This window comes from Otolemur garnettii, unplaced genomic scaffold (genome assembly GCF_000181295.1).
Source record: "Otolemur garnettii isolate 467f Iridium unplaced genomic scaffold, OtoGar3 scaffold00163, whole genome shotgun sequence".
Lineage (NCBI taxonomy): Eukaryota > Metazoa > Chordata > Mammalia > Primates > Galagidae > Otolemur > Otolemur garnettii.
In genome coordinates this window covers 1,104,538-1,115,936 of record NW_003852558.1, presented here as the reverse complement: position 1 = coordinate 1,115,936, position 11,399 = coordinate 1,104,538, and the positions used below count along the sequence as shown (strand labels likewise).

Below are 11,399 nucleotides of genomic sequence, written 5' to 3'. Positions count from 1 at the left end.
TGTGGTTTCCCCTATTTTACACACTATTAAAACTGCTCTTGTCTTCTACTTGGATTTAGGCTTCTATTATAGAGAGGAGTGGATTGGACATGAATAGATACTCTGCTCCCACTTCAGACCCAATTTACACTTGTTTCTGTACGTATCCTACTGCAGTCTGAAAAGGTTTAATGGTCTATGTTTGAGATGAGGGTCAGAGATTATAGAATCAGAACTGGACCCCAGTTCTAATTCCAAAGATCAAATCTCCTGAGCATACCCCCTAACTTCATGTTTTCAATTTTTGGTTTGAATTTTGTCTGGCTTTAAGAAAAGGGTGGGTACAACAGTGGTATTTGAACAGGCGTTATACTTTTAATTCTCTTAAACTAGCCCTCATCTTCTCTCTGCTGTCACTGCATTTCATGTTTGAGACCTGAAAATGAGCTTGTCAGTAGATCATTTTCCTTTATATCTTTCTGGAACGATTCCAGATTCTTGTGGCATTACAGGATAAAATATCTGCCTAAAGACATTCTATAAAGCAGATAGCCTCAGAGAAGGTGTGGGGGATAAATTACACAAATGAGTACAAAATTGCTCATAAAACCCATAACATGAGAAAAGGCAGAGGGTATAATTTTCTGGCAAAGTTATTTAATTCCAGATACCAAGAACTAAAAATATTAAAAAAAGAAGTATGCATTATTTATTTAAACTGCAAAAGTAAAACAGACCTAAAGAGGAAAACAAAATAAATCTCCAGTGCTAAGAATGTATTTGTATAAGCCTACAAAGAAAGAATTTTTCCGAGTTTAGAGGGTTTTTTCCTTGGACAATAAAATAAGATTACATTCTACACGTATCAAACTTTTTATCTGTGGTTAGAGTTTATAAGGTACAATTCTTTCATTTTATAGTGTGTTTTTAATGCTTGATTACTATATTGTTTTATTATTTTTGTAGTAAAGATTTTTATTTTTACTTTTCTCTCTGAAGAAGAAAGAAAATTCTTCTGTGAGAAGTCCTTGTTCAGCAAAAAAGAAACAGTCTCTGAAATTAATTTGATGTCTTAGGTTCACACATGCGAACAACGTTATTTTCCTGGTTTCTCAACAAAAAAATACATTAACTGATTTAAGAACACACAATAAAATGAAACTTCCAGGATAAGTATTGGTGAACAAGAAAAAAAAAGTGATGTACAAAATGTAACACATGGGGGGAGGGGTATTTAAAAAGTTAGGCACGTACTTACTAAAATGGAGTTTATTTCTAAAATACCAATAAGCAGGGCTTCTTTCCAGAAATCGGCAGAGCACAGTTTATATCTTATTTATTCTTTCCTTGATATTCATTAATTGCCTCTAAAGTGGAACAAGCGGCATTTTTATAATGGAAAAAAAAAACATTATAAATATGCGAGGAGAGAAGGGTGTTACTTTGGTCTTATCTGCCCACTTCTTGGTGGCCCGCGGGGACTCAGAGGGTTGGCGGCTAGAAAAAATACAGAACGGAGTTTACCGACTGGAAGGCACGGTGGCCCGCCTGCAAGGTGCTGTTGACACCCGTTAGTTAGAAGCACAGAGAGCGCTCGTGGTCCCATAACTTTAGAGGGAAAAGGCCGGCTGGCCAACATGTCCCCAGAGGTTAGGAAGCACCTCAAGGAGCCAGGGAATGTGGCCGCCCGGTCCTGGCTCCAGGCTCTTCCCACCGTCGCCCGGAACACCTGCTTTTCCGCTCCCGCTCGGCGCCCGAGGTCCCCAGGCTGGGGCGGGGGCGCGCGGGGCGGGGCGGCGGTCCCCACCTGGGCCGGGGCGGCCCCGCCGCGCGCCCCGGCCGTCGGGCGCACCGCCAGGGCCGGGGAGGGGCCGCGAGAGGGCGGGGGCCGGGCCGGGCTGCGCCTCGCCGGCCGCTCGGGCAGCTCCGGGGGCCGCGGATCTCCGAGAAGAACACTTGCCCCGGGGATCTGTCGCTTCGCGAGCGCCATCGGAGCGCTGGCCATGAGAGCTCTATGGATGGCGCTGTGTGCCCTGGCGCGCCTGTGGCCCGGGGCCCTGGCCGGCTGCTCCGAGGCCGGGCGCTGCTGTCCGGGCCGGGACCCTTCCTGCTTTGCCCGCGGCTGGAGGCTGGACAGGGTCTACGGCACGTGCTTCTGTGACCAAGCCTGTCGCCTCACCGGGGACTGCTGCTTCGACTACGACAGGGCGTGCCCAGGTGGGTGGCCAGGCTGAGGGTGGGGCAGAGGCCGTGCGCTGTGCCAAGGACCACAGCCCCAGAGCCAGGCGTCCCCCAGCTCCTTCCATCCAGGCTTGTCTAGCCCCTGTATCCCCGCCCATCCCAGGCACCGCCATCCAGGTACACCCAGCTCCATTCATCACAGGGTCTTCCTGTCTCCTCGACCCAGCCGACCCCTAAACTTTGCATTCAGGGGTTTCCCAACCGCTACCATCAGGAGGTCTCCCAGCCCCCTCCATTGAGAACCTGGAGGGGCTGGAGGCTTCTGTCCTCCTGGAGGGATGTGGAGCTAACCCTGTGGATGAATTCTTCAACTCAGGAACTCTGGTTGGGTGGGGCCAGCTCCGGTCTGCAGAGATGACACGGAGAGGTCCCGGGGCCAGTGGCCCAGCCCACAACTTTCTTTCTGTTAACCCTCAGGCATTTGGGGGTCTGGTGAGGGGTGAAGAGGGCAAGTGTGTGCCAAGGGTTTGCTCTGGGAGGGCACTGTGTTCTGGAGAGCAAGTTCTTGGAGGACCTCTGGACCCCAACAAATAGTACAGCCCCTTCTTTATATGAGGTGTGCTATATATTCTTGGAATTCAGTTTTATCTGTAAAGCATAAGAATTTTTATCTCAAAATTATGTTTTAATCTTGCTCATTTTTCTTTAGTATCAGTCTTTTTCACTTTTAAATTTCCCACCACATCTCATAGTTTCCTGCCCTTGTAAAGGGCTAATAAATGTTGTTTTAATTGAATTAAAGGATAAAGAAAGAAACGGTGAGTATAGTCCTGAAGAACAAGGCATGCCTGAGAGAAGCCAGCTCTGGAAATCAAGGGGCCCTGCTCCCTGTTAGTCCCACCTGCCCCCAAAGTCACACATATGCTAGGGTTGGCACTGACGGATCGGGCACACAGAATCCTCAGCATCTTCAGGGCAAAGTCATTCCCTGGGGCACCTAAAACTCATGGGAGAAGCACCCAGCCTGTCTCTTCACTGATGAAACAGGCCCCAAGCCCACTGTGGGCCAGTAACATGGGCCAGATGCTGAAAGAACACAGTTGAAAAGTGTTAGAGATTTTTTGACCCTGGTTAATAGCTAAGGATTTTCCTATGAATATTGATATACTTTTTGATAAGCTTCTTTCCTTTTTCTGTTCCATGGCCTGGATATTTTAGTACTAAGGTAAGATGGAACAGTCAGCTCTTCAGGAAAGGCAGTGTCCTGGAACCGGACGTCCCCAGCCCCTCTGCACAGCCTCCTAAACTGGTGGCTTCATTAACCAGGAGAACTCAGGCAAAGCTTCTCTCACTGTGGCAGAATTGCCCTCCCATGAGGGCCTTGCTTTCATATTACAGGAAATCACAGGTTTCACGTGACCCAGATAATGTGCCCAGCTCTGTGGCAAGCACAGGGATAGTCAGATGCAGTCTCTGGTCTCTCGGAGTTCCTAGTTTAGCTGGCAGCACGGGAAACACTGTGTGTAACCTGCTTCATACCACAACAGGAGCTCCAGCATGGATCACACTTCAGAGACCCCAGAGATTCAAAGAAGACTTTCCAGAGGAAGGAACAGGCTTGCCTGGACCTGGGGAATGAGGAATAGGACTTCTAGGAGGAGGGAGAGGTGGGCTCTCAGCGGGAGGCCTGACGTGAGGTCCAGCAGTCACTGTGGACGTCAGCCTGCTCATGCCAGGCCCTGTGCCAGGCCCTGAGGCTAAAATGGTGAACAGTTCAGATGGTACAGGGGCCAGGTCTGGAGAGGCAGGCACATAAGAGGGGTGAGCAAAGACAGAGCATGTTGTGAGAATAACTTTCTTTCTAGTGAGGTCTAACAGTGCTAACAAGGGGTTGCCAAACCCTCGAAATCTTTATTTGGTCAAAAAGAAAGCCCTTCTTTTCAGTCTGGGAGGTGGGAATAGTGGAGATGTGGAGAGCAAGCCCAGAAGAGAAGCAATGGCCTTCCCAAGTCACGAAGAAATCATGAATAGAATTTTAAAAGGAGCATATGCCCTTCCCCAGAATCAACAGAGACTTTGCAGGCCTAGATGGAAGCAGGCGTGGGATCGCAGTGCTCCTTCTTGGTAAATTCTCGTGCCTGGAGTTTCTTGTGAAGGGAAGAAGAGAATAGGAACAATTGGCATTTGGCTGCTGGTAAGGCCGAGCTTGCTCATCAGTCAGGGCTGAGGATGACAGCAAAGGGACCAGCCTGCTCAGCCCTGGATGAGCGCCCCAGCCATGCCCCCTGACACTCATGGGGCCACCTGCCAAACTCAGAACTGACTGGGCTACTAGGAGCTGGTCAGGGGAAACACCCAGAATGCAGCCTTTTTCACAGAGTCTACCCTCCAAATACTTGCTTTTATTTGTGAATTTTTTCCTAGAAGTAACCTGAATGCCTCAATTTTCCCCTAAAGGTGGAACACTGCATTCAGACTTTACCTTGCCGACTACTGGCTTTCTGAAGTTGGAGGATGTGTGTATGTCAACTTCGTGGGCCTAAAGCCAGCGTCCAATTATAAAAGCACAGTGATAAAACCACACCAAAGTGCATGAAAAGTGCAACTGAGTCAGTATGACTAAGCAGGCTTTACTTCTGTTCCTTCTGATCGTTTCATCTTGATAAATGAGTTTGGTTTGGGGCATGGCTTAAAGATGAGATGGCATTGCTTTTTCTAAGCAGAAAGTTTGTTTTTGTTTTTTAGTCATGTAAAAATAAAAATGTTATTTCATCTGTAGAATTATTAGACTACCAAAGAAATTTGTCCTAAAATGAATTATCTTAGAAAATCTCCTTATGATGATTGCATGGATTTCAACACCAATGATGTGTCACAGTTCACTCCCCACCTCCAGGAAGAAAAGGATAAAAAATTCTCCACTGGCTCTGACTGGCCAGTATTGGGAAAAAATAGAGTGGGGGGGGGGGAGGGATGGATCCAAGCTACCTGGAAGAACTTCTTGGGAACCTTGATTATCATCCCAAGCTCTAATTTACCACCTGGGATTCCTAGAGTTTGCATTCTAATGCAAATAGTAGGTTACATTGAATCAGAGATGAGCAATTTAAGGAAAGGGTAAAAACCCAAGTGGAGCAGGAGAAATATTGAGTAGCCTATGGAGGCCTGTGTCATCCCCTAGATTTATGGGGAGTCTAGGAAACTAATTAAAACTGATGACATTGTATCTGGAGAGAAAAAAATCACCATGCTTGAAACTATGGGCTCCAAAACTTACCCCAAAGAAGATGTTACTGTCTATGAAGATTTAGAAAATTGGCCGGATGCAGTGGCTCATGCCTGTAATCCTAGCACTTTGGGAGGCCAAGGCAGGTGGATTGCGTGAGCTCAGAAGTTTGAGACCAGTGCGAGCAAGATGGAGACCCTATCTCTACTAAAAAAAAAGAAAAACTAGCCAGGTGTTGTGGTGGGCACCTGCAGTCCCAGCTACTTAGGAAGCTGAGGCAAGAGGATCGCTTGAGCCCAGGAGTTTAAGGCTGCTGTGAGCTATGATGACCCCATAACAGTGAATCCAGGGTGACAGAGTGAGACTCTGTCTCAAAAACAAAAACAAAAAAAATTAGAAATTCAAGGCCTTACAGGAGCCACAACAGTCTCAGAGGGCATCAGATGGCTTCCCTGCCTTTGCCTTTGCAGAAAAAATGAGCAGGGCCTGGAGCCAGTATTCCAAATGACTTGACTTAGCAGAATTTGGCTGCAACTCTCAGTGGGCGGTGAAGGAGGGTGAAGTTGTTAACGCTTACCCAGCACTTATTCCCTGCCAGGCACTGTCCCAAGCACTTCATAGCTATTAACTTCCATGGATCTCCCGGCCCACTTAAGTTAACCCTCATTTTGGTCTCATTTTACAGACGAGGTAAGCGGCACAGTGAGATTAGGTAACTTGTTCAAAGTCACACAACTAGTAAGTGATGGATTGAGACTTGAACCCGAGTAATCTGGATTCAGAGTCCACACTTGTAAACAAGATGCTTTTTTTGCCTCTGAAAAATGAGGGTTTATGAGAGGCTGTGTACTTTGCATGGTAGGTCCCAAATAAACACTGAGGAAGCCTTCTATGCTTCTGGGCTCCTCAAGGGCAGGTGGGCCCTGTTCCCTTTGTAACCCCATAAAGGCTAGCACGTTACCATTTAATAATGTTTGTCAAAAGAATACGATCAGTCATTCCACCTAGAAGATGTTATCGCTGGCTACAGAGGTCACTGCCTTCTGGGGTGTGTCCACTTTCCATTTGAAAAAATTTCCTTCCTTATCTACAAAGTATACATTTGTTGCAGAAAATTTGGAACAGAAACACACAAGCAGAAAACAACTCCCCTGGAAACTTGTTATCCAGAAAAAAAGCATCATTATCTTTTTCATTCATTATCTTTTTTTCTGGGTTTACATGATGTGTAAAATTCTATTTATTTCTTTGTCTTGCTAACATTTTAGGAACTAGTCCAGATAACATCTTGAAAGGAAAAAAAAAAAAAAACTGGGGCGAGGTAACATGGTTTCTGCAAGAGAAAAAAAAATTACTCTATCATTTCATTTGAACTTTCTGAGGAGGTAGATAGGCGATTGGGCAACATCGTCACTTTTGACTTTCAGGGAACCTTTGAAATGGTTCCGCAGAAAAGGATGTACAAATGGAGAGAGAGAGAGAGAAAAAGAGAGAGAGGACATATACTTAAAATCGTGTCACCCTGAGATACGTGTGTGTGTGTGTGTGTGTGTGTGTTGGGGGGTTTATTTTTCTTCCATAGAATGTCAAGAAACAACAGCTATGCATAGATGGATACTGCTGTGGGTCAGGTGTAAGAAGAACATTTCCAGAGGAATGATGAGGTTGAATTTAGCAATGTGAGGGAGAAAGCACTTGCTTGTGGGTGGCCTTAAACTTTTAGGTGGCAAAAAGCCAAGCAGTCAGGGCTAGATTACAAAGGAGAGTGCTAGAGTCTCTGTGATTAACCAAGGAGACATTGCTACATGAAAACAAGAATGAGGCCTGACGCTGAAGAAGAAGTAATCCAAACTGTATTTATAAAGTGAATAGCTCTGGCTATCAGCTCAACTTGCTGCTCTGCGTGGCTGTGTGTGCATGTATGCGTGTGCACTGGGTGTGGACATCACCAAGGAAAGCATTTGGAAAACATTTTTTAAATGACCCTTTGGTACCTAAAGCCTGAGAATAGGGTGTCCTGTTCTGGCTGGCACGACTCAGTAAGCTGTGAAGGAGTCTGCAGAAAGTCCAGGGGCGAGTGTGAGATGCGAAGTATCCAGACAGATGGCTCCAAAAGCTGGAGACGTGAATCTGGAAAGTCTGGCTGGGAGGAAAGGGGACCTTCCAAAACAGCAAGACCACGAGTGACACAGAAAAGATAAGCACAGATATATTTTCCCCCTATCTTCTGAAATTCTTGAGTGAGAGAAATTTGGATCAAATAAAAGGAAATGCCACTTCACACCACAGATAATAAGATTAAGAGGCTTGTTGCTTCAAGATATGGTACTGGCAGGAGATACAAATGCATTAGAAAGGATTCCGAGGACCTGTGCCTGCCAGGAGAAGATGGGAACTACCTCACATTAAGGCACAGAAAATGATGCTCCTTCCAATGGACCTTCTCTGGGGCCACTGTAGCCAGAATTGCCCAGAAACTCTGAGCCAAGGTTAGGATCCCATGGTTTTGGCTGTGGGAGTTTCTGATTTGCTCTTGACCCTCTGTGTTTGGAGCCTCCATCAGTGCTTTGGCTTCTACAGATGATATGAGCAGACCAAAATCAGTTTCAATGTAGGGAGGAGGAGGAACTTGCCCAATGCCATCTCATTTGTTCGTTCAACAAATATTTGCAGAGTACCTAAGAGCATTGCATCCCAAGTGCTAGGCACGCAATGAAAAACTATCATGATCTGGGTGTGTTACTTAATTCAATGTAAGCATTTCACATTGTATATGGAAGCAGTACCCTGAAACCCATAAATGCATCAGTGTACAAAGTTATGATTAAATAAAAATAATTTTTAAAAAGCTATAATGATCCTTGAGGGCAGCAACAATAAACAAAACAAATATGTAATCGTAAATAGTGGAGAAGCTACAAGGACTGAACACCAACCTCTGAATAAGGTGTGTGTGTGAACAATTGTGTGTGTGTAGGTGTATATGTGTGTAGAGGGGGTGGGAAACTGCTTAGAAAAGCTGGCCAGAAAAGGACTCCCTGAAGAGAAAACAGTTCACCTGGGACCTAGAGGGTGAGTGGGACACAGCCATGCCCAGCCTGGGGAGAACATCCTCAGCAGAGCAAGTTTCAAGGGTGGGAAAGAGCTTGGTGTGTAGAGGTAGAGGCCCTGTGGGCACCCTGGAGCTTAGGGTGGGGGGAGGAGAACTTCAGGTGAGAGCCCAGGGTCAGGCATAGGCCAGGTCACATAGGACCTTTCAGGTCACAGTAGGCAGTTTGGATGTCAAATGAAATATAAATGAAATAAAGGAGTTTACGTCATTTATTAAAAATAAAAAAAGAGTGACGCATCTGTGAATGTAATTGCACTTGGATTTGACTGGGTGCCCCTATTAGGACATGCGGAAAGGAATCCTACCTTTGTGTGCAGATTTGTTATGAAAATGTATAAATGTTTTGTTCTCGGCCATTCTCCTCTAGCTGTGCTGGAAACAGAGTTGATACCCATAAAGCTCTTGAAAAAGAGGGGACCAATAAACCAGGGGGGACCCAACTTGCACTCTGGGTCTATATTGCATTGTTTTGCTCTCCAGTGAGCTGAAAGCTGGCAGTGTCCACTAGGCCCACAGCAAGAGCTTAGTCTATTTTATGTCTCTGTTCTCGTCTATGTCTGCATCTTTTTCTAAAAAATTTTAAAATATGTTAATTTTTTATTTTTATTTTTTTTTACAGTTTTGGCCGGGGCCACGCTTGAACCCCCCATCCCAGGTATATGGGGCCGGCACCCTACTCTGAACCACAGGAGCTGCCCAAAATATGTTCTTTTTTTAGATACAGGGGTCTTGCTCTGTTTCAGCCTGGCCTTAAACTCCTGGCTTCAAGCAATCTTCCAAACTCACCCTCTGGAGTGACTGGGGTTACAGGCATACCAGTTAGGTCTGTTTCTCTGTCTCTGCTCCCTTATGGTACTTCTTGGGATTATCTCCCAAATAAATTGCTCATCAAATCCATGTGTCATGGGCTACTTCTGGGGAAATTTTACCTAACTATTAGGTTAAGTTTAATAAAGAAGAAAAGAAAAAAGTGAGCTTGCTGAGGTCACTGGCACACATTCAATCTAGGCTTCCTTTCCCTAAAAGAAGTGGATGGTGCCACCACATCCTAACTATTAAGCATTCGAGAAGATGTGACAAACCTGGAATCAAAGGTAATCATGCGGCTCCCTAGATACCACAGTCCATCATTGGCTCTGTTAACAGCTGGTGAAACTACATGTGGAGATTGAAAACGTTAGATTTTAAGAAACAACATTTTTATGTTGTTTTATGTTATTTGCTGTATATAAATGTGAATTAGATGAGCTTCAGCAGGAAAGAGGACAAGAATATTTCAGAATAGTTCAAAAGGAAATTTGTGTCATGTAGCTGTAATATACAACTTGTGGTAATAAATCTGTTAGAAGTTCTGTACTTCTCTTAACCTCCACGACCAAAGAGCTCTTACAATTTATGATCGCTTGTGATGCAGATAATCAAAAGTTCACAAGCTAGTCAAGAATAGAATCTTTGGTGCAGAATAGGAATAAATTCCCCTAGATTAATCTTCCAATGCAAAATATTTTGTGTAATACCTTTTTATTCATATAGTTCTATGTGAGGGTTTTAATTTTGTCTCTCAATGAAGCCATCAGATATTGTCCTAAACCCCAGAACTTTCTGATTGATTCTCTGTATGGGGCTTTTAAAATCACGGATTAGGGCTGGCGCAGTGACTCATGCCTATAATCCTAGCACTCTGGGAGTCCGAGGCAGGTGGACTGCGTGAGCTCACAGGTTTGAGACCAGCCTGAGCCAGAGCAAGACCCCATTTCTAACAATAGCTGGGTGTTGTGGTGGGCACCTATAGTCTCCGTTACTGAGTTCAGGCACTACAGTCTTCAAGGCTGAGACAAGAGAATCACTTGATCCCAAAAGTTTGAGGTTGCTGTGAGCTGTGACACCATGGCACTCTACTGAGGGTGACATAGTGAGACTATTTCAAACAATAAATAAAAATAAAGAATTAAGGGTGAAAGCAGTTCTTCTCAAATAGCTCATGGCCTAGGGAATCTCTTTAATGCCTTCTGGTTCCCATGAAATCAAAAAAATAAAAAGGGAGGGGTCAACAAGAAATGAGGAGAGCAGGTAGTGACCTGTTATTGATTTTCCAAAAGATGTATACATGGCGGATGTTAGGAATGAACTCTGATGTGGTTCATTCCTGCTTCCTTAGGTAGCTGCCATGGGATACCTATGGATTTTTAGATGACAAATGGAAGCATATTCTCGAGCAGTATGAAAAATTTTGAATTACTGTCATGTTTATGTTGTGTGTGGTCCTTTTCATGTCAGAGCTGGCTATGTGGCACCAAATAACACGTCCTTAAGAATCCTGAGCATGAACTAGAGTGTGCTGAGAGGCACAATGAGTTTTCAAGTACAAACTGTCAGAAGTCCAAATCAAGCTTTCAAAGAAATCTGAGTGCTTTCTTGTACAAAACACTGTGAACTTCCAAGTACAAGGGTGATAAGGAAAGTGGGTTATACTTTGTGGAGAAAAAAGTTTGGTGTGTAGTTCAGAGACACATCTTTTGTCTTCTTGTTCTTTCTTATATTTAATTTCAAGTCCTGGAATAATTTAATTTAAAAACTGATTACAGTCCTTTTAAAAGACTCATTAGAACTTTCAATAGGAAAGTCAAATGTGAAACCATTTTTATTTTGCAGTCAGGCTGAGGAAATTGCATTTTTTAATTCATCATCAGATTGGGTGAGTGGACTTCAGAATCAAGGACTGGGTTGACTTGTCCATCAGGTGAATCCTAAGACATGCTGCTGGACTCCAGGGAGCAGCCTGGCACTCTGAGCTCGGAGCTGAGCACAGGTGTGCAGGAGCAGCTTAGTAGGATAGAAAGAATGAGACTCCATGCCAAATTCTTGTACTGACTCTGCCCCTTCCTGAATGACCTTGAGTAC

General features: G+C 44.7%; 1 protein-coding gene across 1 annotated transcript in view; it reads left to right on the top strand.

The window, feature by feature from the left end:
* Window positions 1–1,800: 1,800 nt before the first annotated feature.
* The window catches only part of SBSPON (somatomedin B and thrombospondin type 1 domain containing), a 23,487-nt gene continuing 13,888 nt past the window's right edge, over window positions 1,801–11,399 (top strand). The window contains exon 1 of the mRNA XM_003800036.2: window positions 1,801–2,196. Coding sequence (XP_003800084.1) covers window positions 1,983–2,196 — 214 coding nt within the window. The 5' untranslated portion in view covers window positions 1,801–1,982. The remainder of the gene's footprint in view (window positions 2,197–11,399) is intronic.